The sequence below is a fragment of the Esox lucius genome, chromosome 11 (assembly GCF_011004845.1).
Source record: "Esox lucius isolate fEsoLuc1 chromosome 11, fEsoLuc1.pri, whole genome shotgun sequence".
Lineage (NCBI taxonomy): Eukaryota > Metazoa > Chordata > Actinopteri > Esociformes > Esocidae > Esox > Esox lucius.
The window spans coordinates 44,314,510-44,332,101 of NC_047579.1; the positions used below are offsets into that span (position 1 = coordinate 44,314,510).

At 40.4% G+C, this 17,592-nt stretch overlaps 2 protein-coding genes across 4 annotated transcripts in view; both read left to right on the plus strand.

Annotated features, from left to right (window-relative positions):
* Nucleotides 1–3,056, plus strand: part of ints1 (integrator complex subunit 1) — a 28,670-nt gene extending 25,614 nt beyond the window's left edge. The window contains exons 44-48 of one of the 2 annotated variants that reach the window (XM_010874597.2): nt 1,089–1,202; nt 1,307–1,377; nt 1,494–1,585; nt 2,425–2,534; nt 2,625–3,056. In XM_010874597.2, the coding sequence (XP_010872899.1) occupies nt 1,089–1,202; nt 1,307–1,377; nt 1,494–1,585; nt 2,425–2,534; nt 2,625–2,740 (503 nt within the window). In that variant the 3' untranslated portion in view covers nt 2,741–3,056. The remainder of the gene's footprint in view (nt 1–1,088; nt 1,203–1,306; nt 1,378–1,493; nt 1,586–2,424; nt 2,535–2,624) is intronic. The other variant, XM_010874596.3, reaches the window with a different exon arrangement.
* Nucleotides 3,057–4,257: 1,201 nt separating this feature from the next.
* Nucleotides 4,258–14,376, plus strand: si:dkey-43p13.5 (paired mesoderm homeobox protein 2). Of its 2 annotated transcripts, none has more exons than XM_010874622.3 (4): nt 4,258–4,336; nt 12,169–12,890; nt 13,225–13,382; nt 13,598–14,376. In XM_010874622.3, exons 2-4 carry the CDS (start codon nt 12,656–12,658, stop codon nt 14,036–14,038), a joined length of 834 nt encoding a protein of 277 aa, XP_010872924.1. In that variant the 5' UTR covers nt 4,258–4,336; nt 12,169–12,655; the 3' UTR covers nt 14,039–14,376. The 2 variants fall into 2 exon arrangements, with proteins under 2 accessions (XP_010872924.1, XP_019906439.1); XM_020050880.2 differs by lacking the exon at nt 4,258–4,336 and adding an exon at nt 5,297–5,435.
* Nucleotides 14,377–17,592: the final 3,216 nt, after the last annotated feature.

Below are 17,592 nucleotides of genomic sequence, written 5' to 3' on the forward strand. Positions count from 1 at the left end.
ATCAACTTCCCCCTTCCCCCTCGTTATATGCTATACTTCATTTACTTTATCTGTTGTTATGTGTGAAATTAGGTTCAGTGTTTTAGGTTTAGTTTCAAGGCAATTATCAGAGTGATTAGGAAGTGGGTGGTGCACCTTCTCGTGTTAGGAGGTTCAACAGAAGCATGTCACAGAGCAGGGCTATTGGTTTCTTTCAGAGCCACTATTCAAAAAGATTGTTTCTAAGGGGGCCTGGCATTCTCAACATGGTATTGACCTTCCTCAAACCAGTATAAAAGAATCTGCCTGGCACATCTCCGTGGACCAATGTCACATTGTTCAATTTTCTATTTCTTCATTGTTTCATTTTTTCCTCTTGATTGTTTTTTTTTTTATTTATCTTTTTTACAACAGATCAAAATATTTTTGCATGATCACTGTTCACCATTTTCATAATAATTTTCTCTGCCTTCTTTGGCACAACCAGAAACATTTCATGAATGGTATTTCTCAGTTTCCTTTAAAAAGAAAGAGAACAGGACCCTAACAAATTACATCTGTGCATATATTAAACCTATCATATTTTGTGCCTTTCGAGTGACTTCAAGATGTCAATCTAAAACAAAATTGCTACGAACCCCTTGGCTAATTTTCAGTAGATACATATTTGTTGGTTATATTGTGGTGATAATCACAGAGAACACCAACTGCAGCTACACATAGTCTCTTTAAAACAATACCCCTGCTTAGACACTTCAGCTAACATCATGTAAAAGACGGTCATGTCTATCAGCAGATTATGAAACGTGTGGTAAATTTGATGTTGGTTGGATAGAAATAATGATTGCCTTTTCCAAGTATGTTGTGTTTTTTAACTCCCTGCTGAGTTTAGCTCAAAGCCTGGTGATTTGTTTTGGACATTGGATTCTCATCTGTCGTCAAAGAGCCAATAGAGCGGGCATACAGAATCCCATGTTTCTTTTTGTAATTAGCACAGGATAAAAAAACAAATAATAATATTCAGAATTGATCAAAAGGCCCTTCTATCTTGATGAAACTCATCAGTGGTGTTTTTATTTTATTTTACCATTTCTGTTTCCTTTATTCAGATGAGTCCTCCTCAGGTTCCCTGCCCATGGTCAGTATCTCAGCTTCTGTTCCACTGACTGCAGCTGACATGACCAAGTACCTGAAGAAGATGTCCAGGGGAGAAGCCATTGAAGGTAACTTCAAGAACATGCAATACACACTTGGGTCAGTTGAAGTTGCATGTAACGAGGAAGAATTTCACCAAACTTTCATGTCATCGCTACCAACTGTGTTTCAGATGTCCTGGAAGTTCTGACTGAGGTGGAAGACAAGTCTAAGAGGAATCCAGAAATAATTCAGTACTTTACTGTAAGTTCAGGCCCTGGTATCAAGGGCTCTGACATCAAAGGCACTCATCTACGCACACATTGCTTTGACTCCAATGTGCAGATTAAAAATTGTTCTCTTGCCCTCCCTGCCCTCAGAATGACCTGCATAGACTGATGAGTTCTACTGAGGAGTTGTGTCGTAACATGGCTTTTAGCCTGGCCCTACGCTGTATCCAGAACAACCCCTGGTAAGACCAGAAAAACACAGTATCTCACAAAAATGAGCACACCCCTCACATCTTTGCAAATGTTTGATTGTATCTTTTCATCTGACAACACTGAAGAAATGACACTTTGCTACAATGTAAAGTAGTGTGCTTGTTATAACAGTGTAAATTTGCTGTCCCCTCAAAATAACTCAACACACAGCCATTAATGTCTATACCGCTGGCAACAAAAGTGAGTACGGGGTTGGGGAAACCCATTTCATGTGATAATACGTTAAGATTTTTGATCTCAGTGAAATATCACGTGATTGAGAAAAGTGGACAGAATGACAAGGGAATGATTTGTCTTGGCGCTCATATGTATGTATTTTTGGAGGGAGAGTGTCTCCTGAGAAATAAGTTCCATCATTATCTCCTTATCGCCACAATGAATAGATAACTGATGAAGCTCCTTGTTATTGAGGACATGGCGTCACGCTGTATAGGTCGGAGAAACCCCATCACAGCTGATGCCCATCACAGTTTTTCTAGTTTTGTAGGTTAAAAGTGGACAGAAAATTCACTTTGATTGACGGAACCAGTATTTTTGTTATGGCAACACAGAAGACCTGTAGCAGGATGCCCTGTGATTGCTCAGCAAACATAGCTAAGGATTTGCATGAACAGACTTTGCTAGCGGGTATCAACTGGATATAACACATAAATTTGAAAAACAAAATCAACAACAAAAAACAAAGGCTGTGTCAGTGGAGAACCGCTGGTCTTTTCTTGAATATTCTACATTGTCCTCCAGTGGTTTGTTGCCTCAGTCTCAGCACTGTAATTCGGCCTTAACAAAACCTTTATTTTCTGTGTTGCAGTATGGCAGCAGACTTCCTGCCCACCTTCATGTACTGTATGGGCAGCGGGAACTTTGATGTGGTGCAGACAGCTCTGAGGAACCTGCCAGAATATGTCCTGCTCTGTCAAGGTAGGAATTCGACTTTTGTGATCTGAAACCTCTTTGGCTTTCCTTGTCTCTTACAGCTAAGTAAATGAATACTGTGCGTTTCTCTTCTAGAACATGCAGACATCTTACTCCACAAGGCTTTCTTGGTTGGGATCTATGGGCAGATTGACACCAGCTCTATGATCTCTGAGTCCATGAAAGTTCTGCACATGGAGGCGACGACATGAGGACCCATAGGTAAAAGTCTGTCTGCTTTGACTGGAGGCAGTGTCATGAGAACGTTGTCTGGAATCCCAAGGAATTATGGAAACGATCTCAGATTTTTCCACCAATAATTAGTTGCATAACTGCCTTGTGCTTTTTATTAGTTCATCAGGATTTATGGATAGTTAAGACAATGGAAATATTAATCGATAATGATTCTTGTAAAAGTGTTTTTCTGCAATAGCAGTGTTTTCAGTGCTTCTATAATTTGTTGTTTTTATATATAATGTAAACTGGCTATCAAACAATGTGTCATTCTGAATAAAAAAAAAAAAAAGAATTTATTTTTCAAAATATTTCTTGCTTTTTATACCCACGAGTTCATACTATAAATGGTGTCTGTGTTGCATGTTTAAATATTTTAATGTTTTAAGTCAGTTGCCTGCTGAAATTATAAAGCTGTATCTTTTGGAATTTCACCAGAACTAATTATTGCTTTTGCACATCAACATTTCACAACCTTAAATAAAAGAAACAATGCAACAGTTAATGGAGCAAGACCCCCGTACCCATATTTCATTCCACGCGTTCACTGAGCCTGATGATGTTTGAAATGGCTGTCATAGGTATGCACTCCTTTCACTGGGGTGTAGCAGACAAATTAAAGGCTTGCGATGAATGCTGTGATGGAAACCAATTTGCCATGAAAGTGTGAGTTGTTTTGCCCAGTGCCACTGACTTCATGTGGAACCCTCTTGATGGAGTCAGAGGGGTAGGAGAAACAAGGTGCATGTATGCAGGTAACCCAGCTAAGTGTCCTTCCTCACCCATTCATGGGAAATTATCCAAGGCAGTAATTGTTCAATCATACAGACCAAAGCGGTATTTGAAGGCTGCATGTGGGCAGGCTGTTTTGGCCAGCTCTGAAATGTTCTTTGCTGGTGTTGAATTACTTGGTGGGACATGAAGAGGAAGCAGTTGTTTAGTGAAGGGAGTTATGTGAAGCTGGAACATGCCCACACTGGTGGGTCAGGGGAAGCTGTTATCCGTGGGGACTGACAGCCATGATGAAAGCAGCCTTACTCAATCAGTACCGCACATCTAAAATCGATTGCACTCTCCTTCACGTCAGGCCTGATGGGAAACCAGAGGTGGTAACGCCCTTAATGTTTGAATTACTCCTCTCCCGTCATCATCAACATATCTGTCATAAATAAGTGTGATATCAAACTGCTTCCTTGTTGGATGGGTTAAACAATTGTTCATGTTCCTCACACTGTAAACAATTAGTACAAATGTCATTAATAAGCCACATGCGTTACAGAATAAGAAAACATGTGGCCATACTGGTATATTTTGGTAACCAATGGTCTGAAATGGCTAGCTGCTAGCAAGGCCAACCTGGCAAAATGTGCCTTTTCAATCCACGAGTATAAAAGGGCCAAATTACATTCACAATAAGTTAATTTTTAAAAATTTCAAACCAGAGGTCTAAGTGGACAATATCATTATCACTGATTAGGCTGAAGAGGAACTCTTCCCTTCTTGGTCCTTGAGATCGATGCAGCCTGTAAGCCCTTCAAAAGTGCCTTGACCACATATGGAAGGAGGACAATCTGGTATGACTGTGTGCAATCTTTGTCTATAGTAAACAAGGCTACTTCGTTTAAATGTGTTTTGTTTACAAAACGAATCACTTATCTGAAAGTCATGGTGAATGTTAGATCTACAGAGAAAAGATAGTATAAAAAGCTGATTGTATGTATGGTTGGTGAAATAAGCTGCGCTTTAGCAGAAGTATCCTTTTTTAAGACTATTTAATACTGCTCAGCTTGATTTTTTTTGTTCTTGACTGTTTAGTCTGTGTGTGAAACAGTTAGTGCTTTTTCTTTGAACAATTTTACCTGAATTAAAGGTTAGATTTAAGTCTTGGAGTTGAAGATCAAGCTGATTACCAACAATTACTTTGTCTTTCTTACCAATCTTTACCAAGGGTCCCAACAACTGTGGAGGGGTAGAGTCTAGCTACAATACAACATCAGATCTATAGATCTCCTTGGAAAGATAGGGTTAGTTATCTATTTTAAATTTGCTAAGTTTATTATTGACACGAGCAGTGTTTTTTTCGATTGCTGAAGAAAGACTAAGGCAGAGCTAATTATGACGGAATAGCTATTGTCCCACGGTGATACAACACGCCAAAAGTGGAGGAAAATTGTCAAGTTTTGGGCGTCCAGGCCTCTGCGGGAGCTAATTATTCTAATATGTCTAATGTTGATTAAGCTAATTTCACAACTACCTGGTGGAAAAGTAGTAAGAATACTTTAGGGATGAAGTGTTGCATCACTTCCAACTACAATTTTAATTGGCTGGGAAGGATTTAATTACTGTATGTAATTATCTGCTCAGCCAGTCAGCCCCTAGCATCATGACTAAATGGCCTATGAGAAAAGTGATCAGCTAGCCGTTTTAGACCAATAATTTAAACAGTAATGGTTTAGCAAAAGTTGAACCCTGTCATGTTTGTTTTAGCTGTACCCCAAGAAGAGCGAATGTCGCTAACTGACTTACTGACTGATTGAGTGACTGCCAGACTGACTGTCCGTTGTTAAATAGCGTAGTGGTTACATTCTGCCACACAGAAGAATGGTATCAAATTAGGATTGGTTGAGGATAAACTAAAACTTTGCTGGCTACTAGCTTCAGTAGCTACATATAGTAAGTAAAACAGTTTACCGTATGTCGCGATGGATGAACACCGATATGCCTAACGTAATAAATCACTTGAATTGTTGGTGTCTTGAAACGCTGCTCTCTCACTCAGAGAGCAGATTAGAGTGAGTGCAACTAATCATATTACTTTCTCCCAACTAATACACTTGATAGAACTTTGAAGAAATGTTAACTACATGAAAAACTAACAACAGTATTATATATTATGTTGATTGACAAGTATAGGCTGTTTTTTCTACCACCAATGTTAGATCTGTATACAGACAATTAGGCTTTTAGTTTCTGTTCCTTTTTTGTCTGTTTTTAAGTGAAACTATTTTAAAGAACAAGTGAATATAGCTAAAACCAAATCCTTATGAAAATAACTAGTTGACCGTTTTAATTGTAGGTACTGTAGCTATTTGCTAGCTATCGACAGTAATCGGTATTTCTAATTTAAAAAAATGGTGTATTACGCAAATGGCACTCCATACACTATGTTTTGTATTTGGAACAGAATATTGGCCACTTAAAACAAAGATATGGCATTAGCCCACAAAAGCTGCTCTCCCCAATTGTTCACCACAATCACTATACTCGCAGCCTGGCCGAACTAGGCTTATTCTTTCTTGTTAACTCTTGTATTCTTTAAGTAATTATAATTGTCTCCCCTCTTAGATTTTTTTTTTTAAAAGCGTTAACTGTCCCTGTAAGGTGTTATAGCGCACACTGCGTTTGGAGTGTATAGTTGTGTTTGTGGTTTTCCATCAGCTAGCAACAGATGCCTAGCTGGCTGAGCTCTTGGTGAGGCTCCAGCATCCCATTAGTGCCATTGAGGCAGAACAGAGATGAGTGACGGCCAGTGTGAGGAGTAGAAGGAGGTGCAAGGGGGTGGCTGTCATTGACTTGCCTGATGGGCCACTGACATGCTAACAACCACTACTTATGATTTATCATCACATCAGACCGGTGTTTGATGCCGTCAGAAGCAGGTGGTTCTGTGTTCTCTATCACAGTCTTACATTTCTGAGTGCCAAGCTGCGATCATAGTTTGTATGGTTATTGTAATCTCCAAGAAGGGAAATTTGTATGGAGGGATCTTTTACAGGGTATGTTCTGACATTTTGCCTCCATATGTCTCCCTATGTTAAATTTCTGGTATAAAGCCTGTGTGGTTTGTGTGATCAATTGTCCCACAAAAATGTTCCCATATAAATACATAAAAAATATATAATGAACAAAAATATGTAGTTTGCCGCTTTTTCTAACCCACTTTTAATGGATTACTGCCTCATCCAGAGTAGGTGGAAGTGCCCCTTTCACAATGGCAAGGACATTTGGACTGGAAGTCTTGCCACTCTTCAAGGTTTTCTTAAAGGATTGTTTCTTGTTCTCTGATCTCTGCGATCCCTGTGGTCCGGTTTGAAAGTTATTATCCACTTGATTCAGAGAGGGGAGGTTGTGAACATACAGCTCCGGAAAAAATTAAGAGACCACTGCACCTTTTTCTTCTCTAACCAAAAAAGTCGAAAAGGAAGGTTTTGAGTGGGGCACAGAAGGGTTAAAATTAATAGAGCACTGCAAATTGAATGCTTCGGTTCCTCACTCAAAATTTTACTTTTCAACTTTTATGGAAAGGAAAGAAAAAGGTGCAGTGGTCTCTTCTTCCCGGGGCTGTATTTTTGGTATAAAGGAACAGACGTTTCAAGATATTTTGAAACACTCATGAAGTCTTGAGACACTTTTTGAATGAATGTCTAAAGGCACTCAGTTATGCAAAATGTTTCATGGGTTTTAATGTTCAAATGCAAACACAGAAATGAATTAATCAGCTGTATTTGCACCTACAGTATGTAGTCTGCTAAAGTGAAAGTAATGTATTTACAGTAGGATGGCTAAAATAACTGTAAAATTGGGGAATATTACCAAAAGCAAACAAAACACATTGTCAATGCATGAGAGGATCACTCGCCTGTACTTCTGTCTGTTCATAAGAGTACATTTTTGAATGTTGAAGATTTTAAACTGATGGAATCTTCTACAGTCAACTGCAAGTTGATGCAAGATCAAAAAGTCACAGTCTGTCAAACACGGAAGATTAAGACAGTTTGTTAACTGTTAGCCAAAACAATATTTAGTCAATTTAAAGCCAATCTATGAATGTATGTATGGATGGTTATGATAAGAGAACAAAGGAAAATTTGGCTTTTAACATTCAGCATAACATCTAAAAGGCAAACTGACCCTGTTGAACAACAAATACACAAAGATACTCAAATAGGGCTTTATAGTAGCATGTTAGTAGCATGTTTGTAAATAACAAGTTAGAAATGAATACAAATCAAAGTTCATAACTCCATCTTTTAGATATTCAGATAAGGAACTCAATTAAATTGTAGAGGCAAAATGATGGTCCTGGATAATGAATGCTTTGAATTGTGCAGTAGATGAATACTTACCGAATGCCCTGTAAAAGTCATGAAAATGTCATTTTCTGCAAGGAAAGCGTCTGGGGTGAGATATATACATGGTTGTATCTATGTATAAATCACAAAAATTATGACAAAGGAGTAAAATGACTGTGTGAACCCCCTACTGCTTTAGCATCTGCTGATGGAAACCTTATAAAATTTTAAATCAGGATAATTGTGTCGACCCGTAATTACTTCTAACGCTTCATGGTTTTAAGAAAACTTACCAAATCAATAGTGCAGTGCTTCAACAAAAAGAGTATTTGAATAGAGAATTTATTGTAGCGATAATGTGACGCTCCCCTTGGTACACAGACACTGCAATGTGGATCAGAGTCTGGCCTACTGCTTTCAGAAAAAAACTCTCCTCTCTCTTTTCACACTATCCTGGCAAATTAAGAAATGAAAATGTTTGAATATAAAACAGTATTTCCAATAAGAAAGTACGATAGCCAATTTGTCTGAAAGTGGGACTGTACACAAGTATGTTGTCAGTCTGTGTTGCGCGCGTGCGTGCGTGCGTGTGTGCTGAGTGTTGAGGGGCTTGTGGTGCAGAGTCCTGGTCTCTCGCCCCTGGGAGAGGCCCCGATGTGCTGCTACCTGCCCCTGCACACCTGTCTGCTCTGCGTCTTCCCCTCCTTAGATCATCTCTTCTTCCTCCACGCATGAGTTGTACTTGGCCAGCGTGGAAAAAATGTGGACCAGCTCTTGCCTCTCTTTTTCCCTAGCACTTTGAAGTTTAAAGTGTGATTGCTTTGGGATCGTGGCCGCTTTCCCTTGAAGGTTTTGACATAAAAAGCAGGCTGGGCTCTCAGGTTTGTCCCATGTCCAGTGATCCAGGACTAAACCAATCAGCCTGCTCTCTGTGGGATACTGTTACCATCCAGAGAGTGAGCGTCGAGCATATAGGGGCTTCCACTGCTATGAAACAAGTCCCTTTGTCTTCGCAGAATGGCACTAACACATCCAGCCTAATGATGATGATTTCATAGCAGATAGGATTGGTTTGCAGATCACCATGCAGAGAGATTCTAGCAGTTAGAACATCTCACTTGTTACTGGAAGGTTTCTAGATCAAATCCCAGAACTGGCAAGCCTGTTGTGAAGTGTTGTTGAGTATGTTCATTCAAATTGCTCCTGGAAGTTGGCCTGGATTAGAGCATCTGCTAAAATGACTAAAATGTGGTCAGTACAATCAAGTGCAACCCCTTAACAGATATTCATCTTGTGATTTTATAGATTGTTGGCATGTTGATAGAATTTTTTATAATTTCAGGTATTTGTTGGATGCTTGGGTTTAATTTTTATACTACATCATGCAATTGGGTACTAAAGTGTATCAGTATCTGGTTCATCTGATTTGGTGTTATTTTATTAAAATGTGTACATAATTATGATTATTCTGTAAACAATATGTAATTTATTGTGATTTATTGCACTTCTAATTCTGGACAGCATTCTAATCATAAAAGATTGATCCTGTCAGTGGTAATGGCTTGCATTTTGGACTGCAAATTGCACCAGCCAAATGCACATTCCCGTTACTCTAATAAACAATGATATTCAATTTTCACAATGCCTTTGAAAGAACTGGTCTGCTGTTTGAATATATGAGCAATAATGATCATGTGCTTTGTTACCCATCACTGTCATCTGAGGTCCTGTACTAACACATCTACACTTTAGTCTGATAGCGGAGCCAGTTTCAAATGTCCTTTGACCACAAAGGAAGGATACTGTTTTGGCACACACACAGTAACATTACACAGTACCAATAACTTTGTTTTATACAACACTGTATTGGGATTTTTATCCCGTTCACATCTCATGTGTTACTTATCTTGTCCTCTTTTAAACTATTCCTAATGCTGGTGTGAGCCGTGAATTAGCTCAAACAAGTCCCTGTCAAACTAAAGCCACTAATGGAAGAAGAGGCACGACAACTTTGGTGGTTGTTTTTAAATCCACGAAGAATGTCCATTTGCCCACCAGTGTTGAAGTCCTGCTAATGACACTGTGATTGTTATTTAAGCCAGCTGTGGATTTCAGGGGCCTTCGTGAGATCCATTGACCTGGGATACCTGTGAGACCAGCAATGGCCAGTGTGAGCCACTGCCATTGTTGTACTAATGCCACCTTCAATTATCCACAAGCAGCTCATTTGTACTCAAGCCCCCCACCGATGGCTATACCCCCCCCCCCCCCAGTGGTTTTTCACCTGTTTCTCCCCTGATTAGCTGGGTCAATGCGCATTAGAGTTACCCGGGACAGACCAAACATAGCATTAGGGGGGTGTTCTTTCAGATACCCCAGAAGTCCCGGGGTCTACCTGTGTGCCAAGGACAAACGAAATGGAGATGGTCGTTCAGTATTCAGTCCCACCACACGCAGTGTTTGTTTAGCCACCCTTCAAACTAGACACTTCTAATCTATTTCCCCTTTTGAAATGTCAAAGGCAAGAAATGACAGTGCTGCTGGAGCAAAATAACAATTGACACTGCGTTGACACGCACGCACGCACACACACACACACATGGACCAACATGCTTAAAAACTCAGCAGAGAATGCCCAGGTTTGCCTATTAAGCTCTTCATACCTCTGCATTAGGGCTTTAGTTTGTGTTTGAACAGGTGTGGATGAAAGCCCCAACAGAAGAGGACAGAGAGGTGCGATCCTCTGACCAGACAGTGACTCATCTTCTCCTGGTGTGGGACCGCGGCTTTTGCCAGCTGTCCGATGCGGATGTTCTGGGACTGATCAAAGCGGTGCAGTTCAAACTAACCGTTACCGGTGACAACCATGATAGCGTTGGTGTTCTGGGCGCCGTCTCATCCCATAAGCAGGTTAGCAGGGTGTGTTGTTAGGTGATACGCATCTCCGGATTAATTGGCACACCTGTGCTTCGCTCACATCATAGGCAGTCAGTACTCATCATGATCAACTCATCAGAGATCGTTCAACACCAGCGCCACAGCTGGGCTGCCTGGGAAGGTGTGGATGAATTCTATGAATGTGTATGAGTGTGACCCAATGTTTTGTATAGCTTGTATAGTGGATAGTTGCTGTTTTGTGAGAGAATGCACACTCTCTCTCTCTCTCTCCCACGCCCCCCCCCCACCCCGTCACGGTCTGTTAGGGTACAGTGCTGTATTTACTTTCCTTTCAGTGTGCTTGAAGATATATGAGGCCAGTACTACGCTGTGATTTGGTACAGTGTACAGTTCCCTAATGGCAAGAACGAGGAATTGAATAACATCTTCAAAACCTGTAGGTTTTTAATGTAATTTATTGGCTAGGAACAACCTGCAAGCTTCTTTTTATAAACCAGTGATCTTTGTTTATGTGGTTGTCACTGCATTATTCAGATGAAATCCCTATCAACTAAAACATTTGTACACAGTAATTGTATTTGTGTTTACATTAGAATAGAGTTTATCACCTGGGAGAAGGATGATGAGGGATAAGTGCACATTTTTTAAATCTGGATGACATGAAAAACAAAAGAATCCTGTTGAAGCTTAGCTGTGAAAGTGATCTGTCTTCAAAGACCAATGAGCTCTGACCCATTTACCATTTTCAGTGAACTCTGTCTTCAGCCTAAACAATACCTATTTGAACAGGTGATTCTATTTCAGATTGGTAAATGTATAGGACAAGACGGGACCACTGCTGATTAAATGATTGCAATTACATTGCTGTTGTTGAATATAACATGGAAACAATCTGACCTAGTTTGCGTAGTAGCACATCATTCATTTAAATATTATAATATTTTGAGTATATAGTGACTTAACTCAAACTTAATTTACATCAGAAAATGTTAGTTTTGCTCATTTTACTCTATGTGAACATCCAGCTTATTGTAATCTTTTGACCTCATTTTATTATGCTTGACAACTTTTAATTGAAGGGAATGGTTTTCTCTGGAATGGCTGGTGTACGTGTTTATTCAAGCCCTTGTTTAATTTTTCCCATTCCCAATTTCCCACTATTACTTTGATTGAAATATCCTAAACCTACCTGTCTTAACTGATCCAAAATAATACCAGAAAGACACCACATCCATGTAGAGGTGTAAGCGTATAAACTGGAATACAAGACTTGATATAGGGTTGGATTGTTGAAGAGCCTAACTAGTACACTGTGGTTTTTAATTAATTGGATTGAATGAAATCATGGTGTGAACATTTACTTGGAGAATGAATCATGGGTCAGATTCACATTCCTACCTCCACTTCCCTGAAGCCCAGCCTTTTCTCCTGTACAGGAGTCAGTCTGGACTCATTGTGAATCATGTGACTGAAGAAGGAGGGGGAAACAGGATTGGGAATCTCACCAGGCTAAGGAGAGACCAACTGAGCCACTGAGTACAGTCCTCCCTCTTCTCCCCACCCATTACCTACACCTCACCTGAGCTCCTCCCGAGTCTCCAGCTCAACCTTCTTCTTTAAGCCTACTGGATTAAGTGTCAGTTGTATGACTGAGGACTGCATTTCAGCCTTTACCACTTTATGGTTGAAGATTCTGCCACGTAAATGCTGGACCTGGTGGTGTGCAACTCATTAACTGTGCTACTTTATTTCGCCGTTTTTACGAAGGTCTTACGCCATCTTTGACAAAACCCAACAAGAATGCATACTCAGATCTTGTGAAGTGCTCCTGAGATACAACATACTGTTGTTTGGTAATCAGACATTCCCCGTTTTACCTGTGGATTGACCCTAGAGTCTTGGCTTCTCTAAGTGCTTTGGATAATGTTTGGCCCTGGACAGTTGGTCTCCACTCTTCTACCCACGGTCTTCCACTCCTCTGCGGCTCACTTCTTCCCTGCGTTCCCCACCAGACTGGGCTCTCCTCCACAGCTTCTGATCCCTGGGCCCCTGATAAGTTATGAATCCTTGCGGAGTTACCTGCAACCAGAGCCCTGCAAGGAGGCACTGCTCCTGGCCACACAGGCTGCCGGGATGGGACAGTTCACGGACAGCATGGGTGAGTTCAAACCAGCATCCTTCTGTCTGCCTTATAATGTCAGATTCACAGCATATTTGGAGACCAGATGGATAATTGGAATAATTGTTATGTGTAAACTGCAATGGATTACAGTAGAGTGTTTATTTTTCTCATAGTCTCATTGAACACCATCTGATTGCAGTGCAAAAATGTTTACAAAAGATTCACTAACAGCTCGTAACTAACAATCAATTATCAAGCTCAGTTTAAAGAGGGCCTAATGAACGGCAGCGCTAATGATCCAATCCTGAGCCATTAGTTCCTTGTCACCCGTTGGCAATTGTGTAATTGCCGGTTGTGCCGTGCTTTCCAGATGAACAGAGGCCAGTGAAGCAGCGTCGTGCTAGGGCCAACTACAGCAGCTGGCAGCTGGAGGAGCTGGAGAAGGCCTTTGAGACCACCCACTATCCTGACGTCTTCATGAGGGAAGCCCTGGCCCTCAGACTGGACCTCATTGAGGCAAGAGTCCAGGTACAAGTCTTATCACTTTCCCCCTATGTACACAACTAATTTTTTGTTTTAATAAGACACTAAAAGGTACAATTCTGTTATGTTTCTATCATCCTTCTTGCCTGAAATTGATACCAAATAATATTATGGGAATAATACATGATAAAATATATCCGAGATTAATTTGGATTTTAGGTATTTTATTCTGTATTTTAAAATGTTCATATTTCCTCCAGGTGTGGTTTCAGAATCGCCGTGCTAAGATGCGGAGGCAGCTGAAGCTTCAGGGCCAGCTAGGAGAACCATTTCCTAGGAAAGAACACAGCGAGTATGTAATAGACAAACCTAACAAGAGCTTACCAGAGCCAGAGAGCTCAGAGGGCGAGCACTGGGACAGGGGGCCGGTGGAGAAAGGAAACCATCCCTGGACTAAACTGCCTCGTGTGGCTATTGTGACCCTTCCCACGCAGAATATCGTCCCGGGACCAGCCAGGGAATGGGAGGGGGTGGACGGGCCCAGTGTAGAGGAGTTCCGCTCCTGTAGCATTGCCAAGCTGCGGGCCAAGGCTAGGGAGCACAAGGCTGAAATCCACAGCACAGTGGCTAGGTCAGTAGGAGTGGAGACAGCGGCTCGGGAGTCAAAAACACAGGACACACATGACAAAGGTAGCCGTTGATGAACCTGCCTTTACCTGCTCTGCTTTTACAGACAGGTTCCTAAAACCAAGGTTTCCTTAATGTTAAGGCAACGTGTCTGACTACCCATTACATACAGTATTATTTTATTCAATGATATAAACACTTACAAAAAGGTTTCGATTTTTTTCATCCTAATAATATTGATGTTTTGTGTGTTTTGAAATGCCATATTTCTTATGTAAGAATAAATGAAATACTCAGCATAGGAAGAGGTAAAAAATGCTTTCACACATATATAGTTTAGAGCAACATCTTGATATATTATCCTTGTATTGTCCCTGTACATGTTTGCTGAACTACATCCGTTTCTACTGTATTTTCAAAAAACAACAAAAAAACAAATATATAAAATCTCTTTTTTCAGTCTCAATAAGATCTTTCATAATTTTGTAAGTTTTAAACTTATTCACATTTAAATAAATCACAGATCATGACCCTAATCTCTAACCTCTGGCTTTCAAACTTTCTTTATGTTCAGTGTATTTGGATATTCTGTAGTATTGCTGGTGACCTAATGCTCTTACACCAACCATCAGATTAGGTCGATGTTGAAAAAAGAAATGCTCCGATGACTTCTCAATGATGTCATGGATGACAAGCCCATCCCTGGCCAGGGCTATCCTGTTTCCTCTGCTTCAGACCATGAGGCAGGATGTCTGCGTGCTGCCACAGGCCTTCACAGGAAACAATGGAAATGGCAGAAAAATGTCTGCCCCAATGTAATCACAGGGACGCTCTCTGAAAATGATTTGGCAAACGCATGTTGTTTTTTCCAACAGCAAAAAAACAGTGCTGTCATTTACTATAAATTAATCAAGCTATCACTGTTGTTTATTTTGTCACGGAAAAAATTAAGAGACCACTGCACCAAAAAAGTGGAAAAGGAAGGTTTTGAGTGAGGAACAGAAGGGTTAAAATTAAGAGACCACTGCGAATTGAACGCTTCTGTTCTTCACTCAAACTTTTCGACTTTTTTGGAAAGGAAAGAAAAAGGTGCAGTGGTCTCTTAATTTTTTTCCAGAGCTGTATATGAAGGACCCAAATATTGTATATAATGTCTAGAGTTTAACTGTATTTTTTCTTAGATTATTTATTAAAAAACCTAACAATAGGCTTAAATATTGGATTTATAGTCATGATTGGACTATAGATATGTTATAATCTTCGTAAATCCTAGTGTAAAAATTAGATATTGGTCCATTTCACATTTCAGCATTCATGTATCCCAGAATCACATGACATAAGGTCTGCTCTTGAATTAAATAAGGTATTTCCTTAAATTAACTAAAAGAATTAGCTTGGCTTATATTTAGCCAATATTGATAAAAGTCCAGTTGTCTGTATAATATATATTTACACAGTTATCAAAGCTCTGAGTTGGTGTAAACCTTCACAAAAAAACTGACCTTATTTGAAGTGGATCTAGAATTCCCTTATGGAGGAAATGAGTAGTGTAAGAACCAAAGAGACACTTGTTGGGTTTTGCTTCAAGGTTTTGTGGGGATAATGAGTCATACCATATCAGAACACAGTCATAATCATTCTATGACAGATAACTGTCATAATCATACTGTCAGATACAGTGGGAAGAACAACTATTTGATACACTGCCGATTTTGCAGGTTTTCCCATTTACAAAGCATGTAGAAGTCTATAATTTTTATCATAGGTACTCTTTAACTTTGAGTGATGGAATCTAAAACAAAAATCCAGAAAATCACATTGTATGTAATTAATACGTCAGAAAAGCAGAACTTAATATTTGGTACAGAAACCTTTGTTTGCAATTACAGAGATCATATGTTTCCTGTAGTTCTTGACCAGGTTTGCACACACTGCAGCAGGGATTTTGGCCCACTCCTCCATACAGACCTTCTCCAGATCCTTCAGGTTTCGGGCCTGTCGCTGGGCAATATGGACTTTCAGCTCACTCCAAAGATTTTCTATTGGGTTCAGGTCTGGAGACTGGCTAGGCCACTCCAGGACCTTGAGATGCTTCTCACGGAGCCACACCTTAGTTGCCCTGACTGTGTGTTTCGGGTCGTTGTCATGCTGGAAGACCCAGCCACGACCCCTCTTCAATGCTCTTACTGAGGGAAGGAGGTTGTTGGCCCCATCCATCCTCCCCTCAATACGGTGCAGTCGTCCTGTCCCCTTTGCAGAAAAGCATCCCCAAAGAATGATGTTTCCAACTCCATGCTTCACGGTTGGGATGGTGTTCTTGGGGTTGTACTGATCCTTCTTCCTCCAAACACAGCGAGTGGAGTTTAGACCAAAAAGCTCTATTTTTGTCTCATCAGACCACATTACCTTCTCCCATTCCTCCTCTGGATCATCCAGATCATTGGCAAACTTCAGACGGGCCTGGACATGCGCTGGCTTGAGCAGGGGGACCTTGCGTGCGCTGCAGGATTTTAATCCATGACGGCGTAGTGTGTTACTAATGGTTTTCTTTGAGACTCTGATCCCAGCTCTCTTCAGGTCATTGACCAGGTCCTGCCATGTAGTTCTGGACTGATCCCTCACCTTCCTCATGATCATTGATGGCCCACGAGGTGAGATCTTGTATGGAGCCCCAGACCGAGGGAGATTGACTGTCATCTTGAACTGTTTCCATTTTCTAAGAATTGCGCCAACAGTTGTTGCCTTCTCACCAAGCTGCTTGTCTATTGTCCTGTAGCCCATCCCAGCCTTGTGCAAGTCTATAATCTTATCCCTGATGTCCTTACACAGCTCTCTGGTCTTGGCCATTGTGGAGATGTTGGAGTCTGTATGATTGAGTGTGTGGACAGTTGTCTTTTATACAAGTAACAAGTTCAAACAGGTGCAGTTAATACAGGTAATGAGTGGAGAACAGGACGGCTTCTTAAATAAAAACTAACAGGTCTGTGAGAGCCGGAATTCTTACTAGTTGGTAGGGGATCAAATACTTATGTCATGCAATAAAATGCAAATTAATGATTTAAAAATCATACAATTAGATTTTCTGGATTTTTTTTTTGATTCCGTCTCTCACAGTTGAAGTGTACCTATGATAAAAATTACAGACCTCTACATGCTTTGTAAGTAGGAAAACCTGCAAAATCAAATACTTGTTCTCCCCACTGTAACTGTCATAATCATACTGTCAGATAACTGTCATTATCATATGTCAGATAACAGTCATAATCATAATATGTAAGATAACTGTCATTATCATGTCAGATAATTGTCATAATCATACTGTCAGATAACTGTCATTATCAGATGTCAGAAGACATTCATAATCATACTATGTCAGACAACTGTCCTAATCATGATCACAAACTATCCAGAGGTGGCAGTATTGTCCTCCTACTAAACCATATTATTTTGATTTTCTGGGCGTGGAAAGAAGAGCTCCTCCAAGTCCAATGCATTTTCAGCCTCCCAGCCTTCCAGTCAGGGCAGACTTGACCTTTTGTATGTCCAAGCTCCTGAGTGACAAGATCAGCCATTAGTTCTGTGGAAGACATATTGGATATGACTCTACTTGGCCATTGTCAGAGTAAAT